General features: G+C 35.4%; 1 protein-coding gene across 1 annotated transcript in view; it reads right to left on the bottom strand.

The window, feature by feature from the left end:
• LOC145666541 (uncharacterized) overlaps positions 1-7,479 on the bottom strand; it is a 36,005-nt gene extending 28,526 nt beyond the window's left edge. Inside the window, exons 1-3 of the mRNA XM_081733894.1 lie at positions 7,238-7,479; positions 4,206-4,623; positions 1,676-1,849 (exon numbers count right to left, since the gene is read on the bottom strand). Of these exons, the coding sequence (XP_081590020.1) occupies positions 1,676-1,849; positions 4,206-4,623; positions 7,238-7,437 (792 nt within the window). The 5' untranslated portion in view covers positions 7,438-7,479. The remainder of the gene's footprint in view (positions 1-1,675; positions 1,850-4,205; positions 4,624-7,237) is intronic.
• Positions 7,480-19,826: the final 12,347 nt, after the last annotated feature.

The raw sequence follows: 19,826 nt of genomic DNA, 5'->3' as shown, positions 1-19,826 counted from the left end.
TGAAATCCGAAGATTATCGTTCAATGCACTCCCACTGGGAATCGAACACGGGATCCCGTTCATCAAAGTCGCGCATAATAGCCATTAGACCAGCAGGGAGGGTAACCCCAAATAGAACGTGGATAGCAAACAAAACAATTCATTTCCCATCTTCACAATGATTGGTAGGGTGAAATTACAACTTACAAACATTATTTTAAAAAGAATGTGGTTAGTTGAATATATAGACAAAATATTCGTCGGCTTCACCCCTAGATCTCCTAGTTTGCTCGGTTTACGGCCTCTCAGTTCATGAACCTAGAACCATATTTAATTTCATTTGGGGCTTCGCCCACAACCTCCCTTATCCCTTTTGATCGGCCAACGGCCTTGCATCTGATAAACTTGCAAGCACACCGAATTTCATTTCAGATCCGGAAAATCGCTCCGTGTACGGCCTCGCATCTCATTAGGCGTTTACTCGACCTATGGCATCGTACCTCATAATCCTGCAAGCATATTGAATTTCAGTTGAAGTTGTCAAAGGATTAGCTCCAACCCAGGTTTGCAGGTTGAGTCAGGTTCAGTACGCGGGGGCTTCGCCCTCAGATCCAGGGGCGTAAATAAGGGCCCCGTAGACCCTGTATTGCGGGGGGCCTCAAGCCATCAGGGGCCCCGAAATCGTGAAGTGGGAAGTAGGGAAGGGGGCTCACTCCACGCTGTCTGCGGGAGGGCCCCCAAGCCTTTAGTTACGCTACTGCTCAGATCCCCTACATTTGCTCTTCATATCATACACCTGCACATTTCCCGAATTTTTGTTCAAATTCCAAGTTTCATGTCTCTAACATGCCGGGGTTCCGAGATTTGAACATCTTTTCTTCCCGCCTCTTTTCTTTCCTTCTAGGATATACACCGGTGTACATAAAAACGCTTAATAAGTATCTAATAATCTTCATTGAAAAGTATAAATACCACATCCATGTTCCTAACCTTCAAAGATTCCAAGATATCGACATCTTATTATAAGAATTACAATGTAGCTCTTTTCTTCTACTTTCACTAAAATATCAAAAAATGCTGAAACATGTGTTAATTTATTTTAAATGGGAAATCCCAATACCAAATTTCAAGTCTCTAACCCGGAGTGAACATCTTATTATAGTAATTATAATCCACGTCCATTTTTCTTCCCTTCTGGGCCATATTAAAAAAAAGGCACTGAAATACGTGCTACATTATTTTAAATGAAAAGTCCAAATACGAAATTCTATGTTTCTAACCGTCAGAGTTTCCGAGATATTGGCAAGATACGAATTGCAACTCCCATTGCATTTTCCTTTTCTCCCCTTCCTATTTTCCTTTCCCTTTCGCCATTTTCCTTTTCTTCCCTCCTCTTCGTCCCATCTAATTAAAACATCACAAAACGCTAAAAACATGTCAAATGATTTTCAATGAGAAATGCAAATATCAAATTTAAAGTATCTAACGTCACGAGATTCGGAAATAATTCCATTTTATTAAAATATTTCAGACACCATTTTCATTCTATCCCTGTCGCATTTCCAAAAATCATTCCTTAGTGGTACTCTACGTCACAAATCCTATGTATTGTCCTAATTTTTTATTTTGACTTCTATATGGTTTAGTTTTTAATTCCTTCCTATATAAGTCATTAAATTTGTATAATTATACTCACCACTCCAGAAGCTGCATTGTATCCATGTCCATAACTTCTTTTGCTCCACCCTCCGTCCACGTATACAGTTATCCATGGTATACCATCTGGATCTACATGGCCCTTTTCAATTGCTAATCTTCTTTCTTCCTCTCCAGCTTCTTTCATCTGACTCCAAAGAGAATCTGTCCACACCTATAAAAGATATACATTGTTTTAGAAAACATGGCATATCGTTATTTTGTTCTAATTTTGATTCATTACAAATCTCATTACCCATTTACTTTCTACTTTGAGTGATATCAATAACGAACAAGATAAATTTCCCTAGTCATCGAGAATGTGACTCAGTTTCTCTATGATTGTGCAGAAACTATACGGATAAATAGTTATTATTTGTCTCTGCATGCTTTGTCTGGTATGCATTGCAAAGACTAGCAGCGTTCAGAAAATATCAGTTTGAATTTTACTTTGTATAAAATGTAGATAGCGACTGAGGCTTCACCTCTTGAATCCCACATATGCTCACTCTCCGATCTCGCATCTCATAAACATAAAACCATCAATGTTTGGTTAGCCTACGGCCCCGCACCCCTGCAAGAGTGCTGAATTACAGTCGAAATACTGGAGGATTTGTTGCAGAAAGGTTTCTAAAACTATTTCCTTGTGGCCAAATAGCGTTCTCGCTTGCTGTGTGGGAGATTCGGGTAATATTTCGTGAAAGATCAATGGTTTGGATTTCACGTTAATTTACAGATTAAAGTCTCGTATGGCTCCGGTGCGCAACCATCTCATCACACACACCATAAAGTATTCTTGACAACATTAATATGAAAATTCCACGAGAGCAGCAAAACGAGTGTGATCCACAATTCGTTATATGGCGGGTTACGGAAGCTGAGGATCATAGCGAGACTACGCTTGGGTCGCAGAGTGGTGCAAACTCCGAAAACGTAATCAAAAACCCCTAAATCAAAGTCTCAACTTTGATACTTCTCCAAATAGATAGGTTAGGTTAGTATTTTAACCATTAGGAACCCGGTTTTGTGGGTCAGATGCATATACTGGCTTTATATATATATATATATATATATATATATATATATATATATATATATATATATATATATATATATATATATATATATATATATATATATAAGCGCCGAACTCCTCACATCAAGGTCTCGCTCGCTCAATTTCCTTGTGATTAAAGTTATTTTATCATTTTCTCCAATGGAGTCAGCGATTGAAAATAAGTAGATTTTAACTACGTACGTTAATTGTAATAAAATTTGCTTGTTAATATATTATTGAACCATTTATAACATCTTTTTTCCATTATTTTGAGTTGAAATTGCAAAATTAAAAATGTGGTGAGTTCAAAAATCTTACTACACCCCACCCTTCAACAGCTGCCCATGTTGACCCCATTTTGTTTAACCCAAATTTATCCTGCATTCGCATTTAGATATGAAATTTATGCACCGATCCTGAAGGAGACGCTGATGATGATAATGAATGAAATGGTTGAATGAAGAAAGTGGACGAAAGAAAAGAACCCCCAAGTAAACCCACGCAATGATATCTGTCCGTTTGGCGCGAGATGGGATCAAATCAGGAAACCCACGTACCAGGTGAACGCTCTACCATCCACCACGACTCAAATATTCGCAGTTAGGCGGCGAATTCATGCTTTCTTTCAGACTCCCCCGTTCAATATGAAGTGGTGATAAATTTATTTGTCATTAATTTATTTACAATTCAAAATTAGCCGCTTGGGAGACCCATTTATATATTTTTTCTTATGAGATCGCGTTAGTTCAGTGGTGGAACGGACCCTGCTTCGATCTCGGTCCCACCAATGTGGACTTTATGGTGGACAAACACCGCGTAAGTGTTTTCTTTGGAGTTCTCTAATTTCCTTCCACTTCCTTCATTCCACCATTATCGCTTATTTCATCATTACCGCCTTTCTTAGTCGCGGTGCAGAAAAAAAAAGATTTTCTCAAAAGCAAAAGTAATTTATTATAAATCCGTCATATTTGATCGCTATCAAAGCTGAAATCACCGATTTATGTGCTTTATGTGTTTTTTCTTTTTCTTTTTTTAACGATTAATTTACGTTTTCGAATTTTCCACATTTTTGGCAATTGAAACTACTACGTTGCCCTTGTAACCAGGTCAGCAACTAGAAGGGGGCAAGGGGCCAGACCTCCCTAAATTTTTCATGGCTCGCAGATCTCAATGCATCATATACTATATTAACACAAAAAATCATGAATTTATATATTTGTAACAATTATTTTAAGACTTGGGCCCCCCTAACATGTTTATGGCACCCCCAGACTTCTATGGCTGGTTGCGGGCCTGCTTGTAACTAAGATTACTTTCATTCCGCAAGTGCTATTATGATAAAATCTTCTATACAGAACTAGATCAATACAACTATTATATTAGCCACTTGTGACATTGTTGATAAGTAGGAAAGTATATTTGTCAGTTTTTTTTTTTTTTTTAAGATCAAACGGATTTGTCAATTATTACTTACCGGTTCCAGATCTTGTTCAATCTTGTTGAAAAGTTTGAAGCTCATACATGGGATATCCATAATACTGAGAAATTCCTCTAGATGAGAATACCCACTTCCAATGGAAACAGTACCCCAAACAGCTGCAGTATTGATTACAGATCTTTTCGACTGTTGTTCCTCCTCTGTAGAGTGACATACTTCGCGTTTGCACACGCGGCACTTGAAATAGAGGTAAGACACTAGTCCTGAACGTCTCTCTCTATGAAAATCCATTTTTCCTAAGACGCATATCTTTCTGTGGTTTTCTTGGAGCTTTATGGACCACTTGAGAATGTGTCCTAAATTTACAATTCGGTAGCCATTTGGAAAGTCATTGCGACTAACAATCTCTGTTTCGGGCTCCACTACAAGAGATGGTAGAGACTCAGTGTCAGAGCTGAAATGACATATAATAATAATAATAATAATAATAATAATAATAATAATAATAATAATAATAATAATAATAATAATAATAATAATAATAATAATAATAAATTATAGAAATGAAAATGAAATTTATAGAAATTTAGTGCTTATATGTTGAACGATATGGCTTATATGAATAGGGTGAATAATTGAAGGACAGATGGTCAAAAATTACTTTTTTCCTGTATGTAGGACTGCGAAATGTGTTTATCTTTTTAAACATTTGAATTAGATTTTCTTCTCTATGACTATTATATTATCTCCTATTGTCGCTCGAAAATTAAAACCAAAAAAGTAACTTTTATATGAAGTTCAAATGTGAAACTGGTTTTGTTCTTTGGTTTGCAATTTAGATAGATTAAAACAGTGCAATTTTAGACTCGGTTTCATGACTTTTCGGGGAATAACCAAGAGTAGAAAATCATATGGAGCAAAAGCCACGACGAAAAAAAAAAAGTTGAGCGCGAAAATCACGCTGCCGGAATCTTTGATGTAAACAAACAACTGAATGTTGTTGTAGGAGGCTGAGTCCCCTTCAGGTGTGAGTTGACCAAGGATTTCTAAAAATTATTTAGTAGGAATAATCTGTAAATTAAGCATGATTTTTTAAATAGCTTTCCACTAATAAATTACGTATAGATTTAAAGTTTGAATTTCAGACTTTTTTTTAAAAGTAACATTTCGATACATAAAGAAAATATGTATTGTTGAAATTAAATGAGAGAAATAAATCACACGAAAAAAAAGCCTTTTAAGTTAGTGAACAATGTATATGTATATATATATATATATATATATATATACAAGGGCGGATCCAAAGGGAGGCTAAGGGGCTATAGCCCCCCCCCTTGACGCTCAGGTTTACATTGGATAAAATGGGCTTCAATTCTGCTTTACACTGGATAAAACGACAAATTATGGTTTAGCCCCTCCCTTGATCATATCCTGGATCCGCCACTGTATATATATATATATATATATATATATATATATATATATATATATATATATATATATATATATATAATTACTTTTTCCTCTAAACCTTCAGTTACAATGAACAATTTAGCAGGTGATTTTCCTCGAAGTGTACATATTTTAGCAGTAAACCATTATAAAATGTGTGATAGAATGAGTCGAGTAAAGTACATTTCTTCAAGTCTGAAATATTAATAGTCCTAAAGTAAAATAATCGTTTAATCCTTATTGTAATTCTATATGTTGTCAGTTAAATTAATTCCTATTTTTTATTTTAGCTGTATATTAAAACAAGTTTTTGTAAAGCATCTAATTCAGGTGAATTCTAAACAGTATCAAAGAAGATGGCAAGTGTATTAGGGTATATATATTATTGAACCAATAAAAGTAAACACTTAATAAATAAGGTAGAATACATTTCCTAAAATACCTACATATACAAACACATAATATTCAGACATAAGATGCAATATATATATATATATATATATATATATATATATATATATATATATATATATATATATATATATATATATATATATATATATATGTCGCTGGTCTAGTGGCTAGCACGTGCGCTTCTCTGCAAGGGGTCCTGGGTTCGAGTCCCGAAGGGAGAGCATAGAACGATTGTGGTTCGGATTCCATGTTAACCAGTAGGTCCATGTTTCATATAGCCTCGCTGCTGACAAGGGACTCTAAACTAATATATATTTATGATCAGAGAGAAAAGTGAAATTTGCCATTGCATCATAAAAAAAGTAATTTAAACAAGAATACTTACTATATCTACTGATCCTAATTTCGATTTTTGCAAACTTGTCAAGATCAACGGGTTATCAGTGGTCGATTTGGAGGAAATACGGAGAACGTCGTTCTCCATTTACCAGAAAATCAAATATCCGTTCCCCTACTTTATTTCGTTCTGGAACGCGTTACCCCGGAATCTTACAAAATAATTTTGTTATTCAATGTATTAGAGCATTTTATATTAATACATAGAGAGTGTTCCCCCACTTCTTTAAAGCCAAATCGACTACTGCAGGTCGTAAGATATGCAAGGTCCTAAAAATAGTGATTTTTTTTAAAATGTGGCATATTGTTCCAAGCCCTTCATATATAACATTGCGCATAATACTATTATTATATGTATCGCTGTATAAAATTAAACACGCAAATGATTCACGTAATTGTATTTTAAAAAATAATACACCTAGCAATATTATAATAATCCACTAAAAGATTAGTGAAACATGTGAAGGGTACAGGGAAAGAACATGGTAAGTACATTTTTTTTCTTCGATTTTGAGATTGCACCCAACCGTAAAAGTATGCGTTGCACACGATGTTTTGGACTACTCAAAGTGGTAAAAAATTTTGATCATTCCTCTGTAAATTGGATGTTAAAAGCAGCTATATGCGTAAAGAACACGCTCAGTCAGACTACAAAAATGAGTTTTGGTATAAAATCAATAAAACTGGATTTACAATGTTCTTTCCCTGTATACATTTAGATAGAATGATAACAATTTTATAAAAGAATCATTTTATGTTGGTTCAAAGTAATTAATAATCAGGATGGAAAGTAAAATAAATCTCACCTTTCTTTATCATTTGATTCATCCCTTGCAATTGGAACCTCCATAGAACTTCCACTTGTTTCTTCCAAAGATACACAAACAGAAGTGTCACACTTGGAGCTATCTTCTATTTTACGCCTTTTTATCCAAGATAAACGAATAGCCTTAGAATGCTTATTTCTCTTCCTACTTCTGGAAGGACATCGCCGCGTACGACCCATTTCTAAAACACTAGCTGAATAAAACTGTGCGTTGGTAACTCTGTCAAGACTTATCCAGACTGCAAGAAGTTCCGAAAAAAACGTCGCCTGAAGTGGGAGGCGCCACCTCACAAACCAAGAGGGTGGCATTTTACATATTACGAAATTGTTTCATGTTTTACTTTGAAATGCATATGTCTATATCCAAAACTGTGGTACCAATCAAAAGACAAATATATAGGGATTTGCCTGATATGCAATATATAGGAATAAATAAAGTATTTTTCACAAAAATAGTGCTCAAAACTGAAAGTTTGTTCCTCATACGGAATTCAGTAGTATCAGCAATGCACTTTTCCATTTTCAATTAATAATAATTTAATATCTGTCACGATATTGACGTGTATTATTATTTTATGTCAATGAGAAATGTGTAAAGAATCATATACTTTTTTACAAAAATATTTCTGACAATTGATTACAGAGAAAAACACGTAATAAAAATGCATAATTAATAATTAATTATGCAGTAATTAATTATCTAATTTTGTATAAAATCACTTTTAATCATACATATAGTCAATGTAATAGTGTTTTCATACAGACAGAACATGAGTAATGCATTAATATTAGTAAATCTCAAAATGGCAAATGTCCCCTTAACCACAAAGGAGCTTTACGATGCGACTTGAATTTCGTCTTTAACGCTATCGGAGTTGTAATTATGGATTCGATACTAATATCGATCGCCTTTACTTTATCTATAACTATCTATCTATCTATCTATCTATCTATCTATCTATCTATCTATCTATCTATCTATCTATCTATCTATATATATATATATATATATATATATATATATATATATATATATATATATATATATATATATATATATATATATATATATTATCCCGTTCCAACTCCCAATAGCTTACCCCGAGAGTAGGCCCTACTCTTTATTAGACTAAGCACTATATGTAGGAAGTTTGTTTACATGATGGAACATACACACACACACACTATATATATATATATATATATATATATATATATATATATATATATATATATATATATAAGAGGCAGAGAGAAAGAGACCACATCCATATACAAAAGCATTGCAGATTATTGCCTTCTGCCTTCCTATTCTGCCTTCTTTCTAAAGTATAAATAAGTCTCTTAGACATGACTTCGTGTTCGTAGATTTCCTGTTTACATGGTTTTGGGGTTCGTGAGTTTTGTGTCTATAATCAAGATTCGAGTTTGTATAATAATTTCTGTTTATAAACGCATAGTCTCTTTACCTTTCAGAAAGCGTAAATCACTTGCTGTAATGAGAAAATTGAGAAGTAGCCTCCGTATGACAAATAGCTGAAAATAAATACACTATATACCTTATTTATTACTATGATATTATTTTCATAATTTGTATTTAACATTCTCATATAGAATACCGACGTACTGTGAACACCTATATCAGATCTTATATTTTAAACATAATAATCACATGATGGAACATACACTCACATACAATATATATGTATGTGTATAGGGAAAGTGGGGAATACCACGTACTTAAGGTACATTTTTCAATATCTCACTACAAGTCAAACAAATTAACATGAGGAAAATGTATGTTGTAACTTAATCATTCTAGTTTCATATTCGGTTGTTGGTAGTGCTCCTTGATTTTCATAGGTTCTTAAAAATAAATTTTGTGGAAAACGAGAAACGCGTGGTATTCCCCACCACATCGAGTAATCACATGCATTTCATCGGGTATTGGCACGCACTAATTACTAGCGCAAATTCCTTAACGTGAAGCATCAGAATCACTTTCCAAAAACTTCAGTCTTTTGTTGACTGTACGTTTAGGTCAACTTCTAGTTTGTTTCCTCAGGTTGTCGTCACGTTTTCCACCAACATCGAATTTTCGAGATTTCTTCTCAACTTTGCTTTCTTGGTGCTTTCTTCGCTTAGTGCTCTTTCTGAATTCAGTATCTTCCAATATTCGTTTGGTTGGAGTAGAAGTTAAAATTTCTGAACGCATTTTGTTATTTCGAGGAGTTGACTTAGCAGACCTGGAGACAGGAGAAATCTGTGAGACTTTCACAGCCTCATTTGTAAAGAAGACGGTTGGACAAGCAATGGTAATTGCTGTGATGATATTGCGGGTAGTTCATGTTCTTCTTGATTTAGCCCTATTTTCGTCGAAGATGGTTGTTCATTTTGGCGTAGACCTATAATAGGTTGAGCATCGGAAAGCAATTGCAAATTCACTTCTTCAGAAAGCTCTTTCATCTTAGAGTTCTACGGCCTGGAATTGCTGAGCAGCTTCAAAATCTTCTTTTCTAAAAGTGTCCAGCTCCAAAGGACAAATACCCGCTTGTTTAAAACCATTAACAGCTTTGCCCATATTTGCTGCTTTCAGATAAGCTCTATTAAAGATATCGGCTAAGTCATATGGATAAATTTTTCATTAACGTAGCCTTTCGCAAACAGTGTGCATTCTTGGTTGAAATATGTCTTGAGGGGGACCAAAAAAAGGTGAGGTCTAGCAGCTGAAGTTTATGTGGCATATGCGGTGGTATTGTAACCATAACAATTCCTTTCTCCTTACAAAAAATTGTAAATTTCTAATAAATATGGCTCGTGTGATCCAAAATAAGTAGGACGGGATCATTTGTTATCGGTTTCGCAATAAGAGCAAAATGTTGCAGCCACTAGATTCATTACTCCACCCACGAATATATAGATCGAGTAGATTCTTCTTTCTGCCGCTGAGGTGACATGCATTTTCTTGGGTAGATAAACATAGGGTTTATGTAAGACCTGGCAGCTTTGTAACGGTTTTACCCCTTTCCCATGATATTAGTGCTCCGAGCTGTTTCACTCCCTTTGGATCCAAAATACGCCCTGGTGTCTATACTGTGAATATACCTGTTTCGTCTACGTTAAAGATCTAATCTTCGCAAAAATGATATTTTTCGGTAAGTTCTGTCAGGTTCTTAAAATACCCTTTCATCTTTTCTTCATTGAATTCGTCGACCATGTAAATACTGATTGCTTCAGATTTCCTTTACCTTATCGTGGAATTTTTCTTTAAAAAACAATTCCAACCAATGATACCCAGCAAGTCGACTTTCTTTATTCAAATTGTGTTTGATATTATTAGCTTCTGCATATTCATAAGCTATTCTGCGTAGTTCAATTGGAGACATTCCGTAAAACAACTTGACTAAATATAAGCGTGACCAGCAAGTTCCGTTTTCTGTGTAGAGCTCAATACAGGTTTTCTTTCCATTTTCTTAGAACAGACAGTCCCAACTTTCATTTTTGTTCTTAATGTAGCCTCATGTATCTATCCCAAAATCATTTGCCACTTCTCTAATTTTTCTTCCGCCATTAATTCTCCTATGGCGTTTGGTAGCTGTTCCAATGTCGATTTGCACTTCTTTGCCTAATATAGTGTCATGGCATCTGCAATATACATAAAAAAGGAAAAGAAATGCTGCATAAACTTTTTTGATAACTGCTTCGTGAAGGGGCAATACCACGCACAATGGACGACATGCGTGCAATTACCCCATTCCAAGACGAGAAAGAAAAATTGAACCTTCAGAAGTTTCACGTCGTTTCATATAAACAGGTTTAGCATGAATTTACTACTAACACACTACGCTGAAACACTGTATACACAATATAAAAATCAACTAAGTATTTCAATACGTACCTCTAAATCTGCAAATGAAGTAAATTAGAAGAAATTACAGCAAAACAACATTTCGCCATGCCATGAACCACACCTAGCAGCAACTGGCTCCTCGTTCATGCAATATGTCTTTCATAGTCTAAACTAGATAGTAGCACTAATCTGAATCAGTTTCAAAGCATTACAACTGAGAAAATAGCGTGCGTGGTATTCCCTCGTTGCGTGGTATTCCCCCACTTTCCCCTATATATATACACGTTCTGCAATGATTATATGTTATATATACAACTGATGTATTTTAATGTAATTATTTTATATAATTTTTCATGCATTGCGGAAAAAAGAATTTCATTTAAAAAGCATTGATCCAGACGGGAATGGAACTCACAACCTTAGGATTTGAAATGTAACGGCTTGCCACTGTGCTAGCACAAAAAATCTTCGTAAGATGCTTCTAGCGATGTATAACCTCTCTAGATAATTATGATATTCATATCCACTGCAAACGCCGTTTTTGTTCTACTTTGACTTTTATTTCAGTACTCAGGCGAGAATTATGTTCTGTCTTAACTTTCAGCATTCTTTTACATATGGAAACATTCGCTTACGTATCTAAATGTTCCATTACGTATGGAGAGAGAAGTGACAAACAAGTATTTGCTGATATTAATGCAAAGTTTCGAAATATAGTATCATTAAGTATTTCAATCAATGTTGCTTTTTTCTACGCTTGGTAACAAGTCTTATCAGTGGCGGCCGGTGGATTGTGGTTTCGGGTGTTGCAGTACAAACGATAAGAGACAGAAGATTTAAAGTGGACTCATTGACTAATCAGCATAACTTTAGATGCAAATGCTATGTGGCATGTGAAATTAAATAAAATTATGTTTTTAAAAAATAAAAAAAATAAAACATTTTATCCGATTAATCACATTAATTAATTAGTAAGTTCATTCTCCTCTCTTTGATTGGAGCAAATCTGTCTAATACATGCTGGTTGAACTCTGGTATTCTTATTGTCAGGTCTTTCCGATGGAAAGCATAACCAATGGTGATAACCTTTCTTGGGACATTCAATTCCTTGAAAGTGTCAATTCTTTTTCATGTAGAAAAATACTTTTCGTCTTTTGCTGACGCCATAGGTACAGTTAATATTAATTTCAGAAGCTTTCTAGATTCACTAAATATTTCTTCTAGATTATTGTGAACGATTCATTCTAGCAAACTCAGTCCCTGACAGTGATCCGAATTCCTCTTCAGCGTTGAATGAAGAGAGTTCGTAACAGAGATTAGTGTTATAAAAAATGTCCATTGAACACACTTTATGCACAGTTTATATTGAGGAAATGTATCTAGTGCAAACAACATTACTGCCATGAAACATCCTGTAAATTTAAACTGGATTTTTTTTTTTTGAACACTCTCCTGAATTGTCCTTTGCTTGTTTTCTCTAAGCCTTAATTGCAAATTTTTCCTCAGTTGAAAGCTGGTCAATGTTTGTTGTAAGTTATTTACAGAAGTCACGGTATACCATTCATTCAGAATTTGTAGGTTATTTACAGAATTAAAGCACACACAATAAAATTAAATCTAATAAATAAAAACCAAAACAGTGATACAAAAGAAGTACTGGTATATGAATTCCGAATGTCGTATATTCATACACCAACACACACACACGTGCGTAAAAGAAAAAAACTACATTCCAAATCATCCGTCTTGGTTGTTACGCAATGCACGATGAACACAATAAACTTCCACATGAGGCGAAACAATGCTTATCAATGTCATATGTTCTGGAAAGGAAACCTCGAAACCCACCAGATGTAGGATCAGCATGTATACCTAACAGAAGGTAAAAGTCGAAGAACATCAAAACAAACAGCACTTCCAGTTCTACACCCAGAAATGTGTGTTGGGAGGGGTTGAATACGTCTATGCAATATATACCTTTCTTATTCTACATCCGAAAAGACGATAAGTAATAACTGTCACCTATATTCTTAGCAAAAAAAAAAAAAAAAAAGATAGAACGATTGTTTTTAAAAAAAGAGAGAGTACATGATGAGGCGTAAAATAAAATATTTAGCCTACATCAATCGTTTCTCTGTTAAACAAGTATAGTTCGTTAGGAAAGTCTATAAATGTTAGTCAAGTTTCGAAATTTTTGGGAGGTTCGGACCTGGTGGACACCCCTCGTGGCTACGCCCCTGAGCACTGCTAACTAGTCCCAAATTCATTCTGGCGTTCCCCATCATACAGTTTTATGTGGAAATTATCAAGAGTATAAAATATACTTATTTTATAAAAAGAAATATGTATATACTAAAGTACTATCCACAAAGGGAGGGGGTGATTCTACATACTGACTTATTAATATTTGAATCACAAATTACTGTGGAACAAGCCTTCATTATCAATATAAACTAAGAATTAAGTTGTAAATGCGGGTCTACTTTCATTTGTTTTCTGTTCTAATAGATATTTTCTTCCTTATTTTGTAATTCTGCAATCACTTTTTTTGTCATTATATTGATTTGCTTCAGTATGGTCCTGTAATTTAAAAATATGAATGCATAAAAACAAATTCCATTTGTTAATTGCTAGTGAAAGAAAATTCAGAAATCGAAACGCGAAAAACCTTCTCGTTCACTGGAAACCGTGCTGTGTTGCAGAAGCACTGCAACGACCAGTCCCTTTAACTTCTGAGATAGGGGAAAGGAGACTTAACATTCGCTCCAATTGCCGCGCTGAAAGAATCTGGTCGTTGTATGCTCGCTGCAACACAATATTAATTAGAGACTCTGTGACGGATTATTTTTCGCTTTTTAAAACGGATCAACGGAACGGACAGTTACATAAGTAAAAAAAAATGTTATTTAAAGTGTATATATGCGAGTATTAAAAATTATTTTTCTGTTCTTTACTACTATTGATGATAATATTTTTTTCTTGAAATACTTTGGTCGTTACGCAACGCTGCAACACTAACATTAGCCGCCACTGAGTATTGTTATATTTAAAAGAAGAAAAACATCTGCAAACTTTTTCCCGATTGCAAAGGTTGACTTGGAGGTTCAAACCTGGTTTACTTTTTTCCGAAGATACCCGAAGTTGGACTACGAAAATTTTTGCCTCGAAACAGCAATAAAGAATGCGCTCAACCTTTTGAGACAAGGTGTAAGAAGATATGACCGAAGTGAATGAAAATTTGCACAGCTATTTTAGACATAAAATGAGGGAATACAGGTTTTGTATTTTCGTTAAAAAAAAAGGTTAGGTGGGGCACGGACCCCTCCAAATCTTTGATCACGAAATATTGAAAGTGTAGTAACAGTATGTCAGATGTGTGTAAAGGACATGAAGAATTGCAACGAAACGTAGCGTATGGAAAATAGGCAAAAATAAACGAATACGGTTTTTTTTTATTTTCTGCGGAAAACGGTTTTAGGGGGAAAAGCCCCACCCAAAATTTTGAAATTTGAGGCCGGAGAGGCAAAAAGAAGCGAACCGAAGTGAATTAAATTGTGCACAGACATTGTACACGTAAAATGAGGGAATACGGGTTTCGTATTTTCCTGGAAAAACGGGTTGGGTGGGGCAAAGACCCGTCCAAATTTTTGATTGCGAAAAATCCAAAGTGCTAATAACAGTATGTCATATGTGTGTAAAGGACATGAAGAATTGCAACGAAGCTTTTTGTATGGACAATAAGCAAAAAAATAAAGGAATACTTTTTTTATGTTCTGCGGATAAACGGTTTTAGGGGGCCAAATAACTCACCCCACAATTTTGGAATTTGACCCCGGAAGGCAAGAAGTAGTGGACCCAAGTGAATAAAATGTACACAAATATTGTAGAGGTGAGAGAATACGTGTATCGTGTTTTACTGAAAGAAAAAACTACTTATTGGACCGAGGCATCGCGTTGAGTGGCGGGAGGCGTGGACCGAAGCGAATGAAATTGTATGCAAATATTGGTTATGTAAAATATTTCGTTCCGTGTTTCACAAGTGTCGTGTCTCCATTCGATTTCTTCCAATTTCCCAGATCAACTACAAGCACAAACAATATAACATATTTTATAGTATTTCAGGAGGCACCTTTAACCCTTACAAGGTTTTAGCGCATAAAAAAGAATACGTATCGATTTATTTCCAGATTGCTGTTGATCTGCCAAATTTGAAGCAAAACGGATAGGAACACTTGAAAAACACGAAAGGACTTATTTCACATAGGGTCTATATGATATCTACACACAATTTGATTTGCTTCGGTTCACTCCCTCCTGCGCTATTACGGTATTATTTACATTTTTTTTTTCGGATGGGTCCTAAGCCCCAACACTGTTTCTCCGCAAAAATTAAACCACGTTTCATTTGTTTTGCAAATTGTCCCTATACGAAGTTTCGTTGCAATTCTCCATATTCTTATGAACTTCTGAGGTATGCTTATTTGCACTTTTGATATTTCGTAATCAACGGTTTAAAGGGTCCGTGCCTCACTCAACGCTTTTTTCCAGGAAAATACTAAACCCAGTTATCTCATTTTCACCTACAATATCTGCACACAATGTCATTCAATTCGGTGCACTTCTTCTTGCGTTTTGGGCCTCAAATTTTAAAATTTTTATGGGGGGCTTTTGCATCCTGAAACCGTTTTTACGCAGAAAATAAGAAAACCGTATTCGTTTATTATTTGTGTATTGTCCCTACATAATGTGTCGTTTCAATTCATCATGTTCTTCAACCACTTCTGACATACTGTTATTAGCACTTTTGAAATTTCACGATCAAAGTTTTGGAGGGGTCTCTGTCCAATCTAAAAGGTTTTCTTTTTTGTGGAAAATAAGAAACCCGTATTCCCTAATTTTATGTCTACAATATCTATGCACAATTTCATTCACTTGGGTTCACTTCCTCTGGCCTTTCGGGTCTGAAGTTTCAAAATTTCGGGTAGGGGCTTTTGCTCCCTAGAACCGTGTTCCGCAGAAAATAAGAAACCCGTATTCCTTTAATTTTTGCGTATTGTTCATACACAAAGTTTCGTTGCAATTTTTCATGTCCTTTACACACATCTGACATACTGTTACTAGGACTTTCAATATATCGTGATGAAAGTTTTGGAGGGGTCCGTGCCCCACCTAACCGTTTTTCCAGGAAAAGACGAAACACGTATTCCCTCATTTTATGTCTGCAATATGTGTGTAAAATTTCATTTACTTCGGTTTACTTGATTTTTGCCTTTAGGTTGTCAACTTTCAAAATTTTGCGTGGGGGCCTTTTACCCCGTGAAACCGTTTTTCCGCAGAAAATAAGAAACACGTATTCGATTATTTTATCTACCTGCCAAATTTCATCAAAATCGGGGTGTTACACTTCGGAAGTGTTACTTCTTAGTAACTAATATTTCTTTAAAATTTAAAAACAAATAGTGGGAATTAAAGATGTTATAAGCGAAAAATTGGGATCAATTGAAACTTTCGGCTCCTAACAACATTGAAAGAAATGACAGCACAGGATTCAAGGTAGACATGAAATTTGAAACTGAGATTTCACTATATTTCTGTCATAATTTTAGTGCAATACTGCAAAGTTCTTAGATGCTAATTAAATCAGGATTTTACATACAAACTAAGTTGCAACATAATAATTCTTGTTAGAAAACTCGAATCTCCAATGCGAATTTAAGATTAGCTGATACTTTAGATAGCATGGAAAAAAGGTGAAGAGTGTAACCTAAGTGAGTGGCCAAGTGGGTTGCGAGGCGATTTAATAAATTACATGTGTTATACTCAGCAGAGTCCGCCTCAACCGTTTCATTTTGTTTTAAAACAAAACATTTTTATAATGAGTTGCTTTTTTGCCTGAGGGCTGCTTCAGTACTAAAATTAAGACTCATTCTGTCAATATATTGTGTAGCTATCAGTCAATCACACAGGTTCTTAGGAAAGTTAATCAAACCACGTTGTTGTAGACAGTGGCGGGAAAAGATGACAACCTTTGCCTGGGCTGAATTTTACAAGAAAGGTTTTGTTCATCGGGCCCCTTCCCCTCTTTTCCACACTGTGTGAAATTTAGCTTGTATACTGTAGTGAGTTACAGAAAAGAGAATGCTATTTAAAAAAAAAGATTACCAAATAAGATTGACCATTATGAAAAATATTCATTTAACAGTCGTACTTAGTTGTCTGCACTGAAATTCCCATAATGTGCTTTCTTCCTTACTAATATGAGTTTCGAGCTTCTTCGTGGGCTAAGTGGTTAGCGTACGCGCCTTTGGCGTGAGAGACCCGGGTTCTATTCCCGGAGAGAGCTCATGTGATTCGAATTTCACGATTAATCAGTAGGTCCCGTCTCATATAGCCTCGCTGCTCAAAGGACGTTAAACTCAAAAATCACCTCAACTAATATGAGCTCCTTGGCAATGGTACTGGATTATTTCGTAACTTTTTCGAGAAGAACTTTGTAGGAATGAAGAATCATCAAGTAGTTAATCTATGTTGGGTCATGATACTCCGAAGATAAGATTTCATTCTTCATAGAGTCAAAAATAATCTTTCTGGTGTTACTCAAATCATAGAAGTAGTAAAGTAAAGCATTGTTAGCTTATTGACTTTCGAAAACAAATAATGAGTTATCTCTTTTGGGTCAGATTTCAATAAGACACCAGATCTTGAACACCTTCAATGACGTTTAAAGAATCATTTTTTCGGTGAAGCGAGGAAAGCATCTTTAACTGTGCTTTTAAAATATTAAAATGTATGTCCTTTGAATACATTTAGATTAAAATTGGGGATATGTGTACAGATTTTCCATTAGTATTATTAATCAGCAGCCGTTAAATATCCTACAGCACAGAGAAAATATAGTCCTGAAATCTTTTGATCATGGTGATTAAGACCAAGTCGTAGAGTTCAAAGTATATTTCATAGTAATATTTTTTCGATGCTGAAGATGATCAGTGTCGTATTTTGCCGTATCAAGCGTTTTAAGGATTCTTCTTTGCCGTAATGTAGGACTCAAATCTTCGTCGTTCTCCAAAACTTTATCTTAAACTTCAACGAAGTCGTTAAATTTGAACTGGAAGGAATGCTTCGTTACTTCTGCTTGTCTATTCATCACTTCAGCTACAGCACTGATATTACTTTCCTGTAATTGTTTGGAAGAATGTTCTGCGAAGAAAAATGTAAAAATATATGCTATTACACACGTACTTGTTATTGTCTTTTTTCATTCTCTTTTTCTCGTACTCGTTCGTTCGTGGGATATGCAGCAGAGTGACGTTAAAAATCAGAGTTGGCGTGGGTCAATGAAAACTTGACCCACGACCTACTGACCCATTATCCACCGTGACCCACGACCCACTGACCCACCACCCATCGTGACCCACTCTGACCCACGACCCACCACCCACCGTAACCCACTCTGGCCCACCACCCACTCTGGCCCACCACCCACCATGACCCACTGTGACCCACCATTACCCACCACCCACTCTGACCCACCACCCACCATGACCCACCACCCACGGTGACACTCTGACCCACCACCCACCATGAACCACTCTCATCCACTTTGACCTACTCTGACTCACCAAAATCCATCGTCATCAACTCTGAACACGATCTACGGCCTCTTCTGAACTGACTAAAGAGTTTACAGTTGTAATAAAACAAGACTGTGAAATTATCACTAATCGGAGTTTAAATTTCTAGTCAATCGCTCAAGCACCACTCTGTTACAATAACAGTGGATCTGACCATTACGATATAAACTGGTAAAGTGTTTGTCAGTAAGGAAATTGAAACAGTTCGAGGTGGGGGGGGGGAAATTAGTGTGTGCCAAAAATATACTTGTACTAAGAGAGTATTCTTGCAAGTGTTAATTTCTGAACGCATTCCACAAGAAACTTCTATTCGCAGGAAAATACCCCTGTACAATATGGAAAAGGTTATGGTTTCTCAGTTCACAGTATTTTTCTCACAAAAGACCTGAAAAATCAGTTGTTCATAGGGTATAAAGGTGCTCGGGTACCCTCTGTGAGAGCGTCTCCATAAATTATGCTCATAATTGTAATTTGTGTAATCACTAAAACACCACGTTAAATTCAAGTTACAAATATGCATAATTGCAATTAATATGAATATTTATTCAAAGTAGTTTACCTAAAGCAAAGTAGAAACTTAAAAATTAAGTATAAAGTTGAATAACACAAATAAGCCATTAGTAATAGAAGTAAACATTTTCCGTAACTGGTAATTTTCCACCTTAAAACAAATCTGAAATCGGATTTATTTCCTGTTGGTAACTTTTTGGCGGTAAATCATCCGCAGTGGAATGATGTCCATCCTTCAGCCAAGAAATAACTAGCTTGTCTAGCGGTGGGCCATTAACATTGATGAGCAACAGGTTAGACAATGGTTGAGCACTTAGTCTCTTTCTAATATCAGTCATCTGTAAATTCATAAGGGGAAATCCCCGTTCGCACTCTGTCGTGGAAATTGATAATAATTCTACCCGATTTCTGCAACTTCTCATCGACAATCTGCTTGTTAGACTTAAGTCTGATAACGATTTTTCTTGGTCAGGTTTGAAATACTCAGCAAGAAATATCATCTCTCTATCATCATACAACATCTTTTCCATATCGACCATGTCAGTTGGCAATGTCGACCCATGTAGAACAGAAAC

Source organism: Thermobia domestica, chromosome 1 (genome assembly GCF_964235325.1).
Source record: "Thermobia domestica chromosome 1, izTheDome1.hap1.1, whole genome shotgun sequence".
Taxonomy (NCBI): Eukaryota; Metazoa; Arthropoda; class Insecta; order Zygentoma; family Lepismatidae; genus Thermobia; species Thermobia domestica.
Note: the sequence above shows the minus strand (reverse complement) of the source record. Positions and strands in the feature narration are given on the sequence as shown.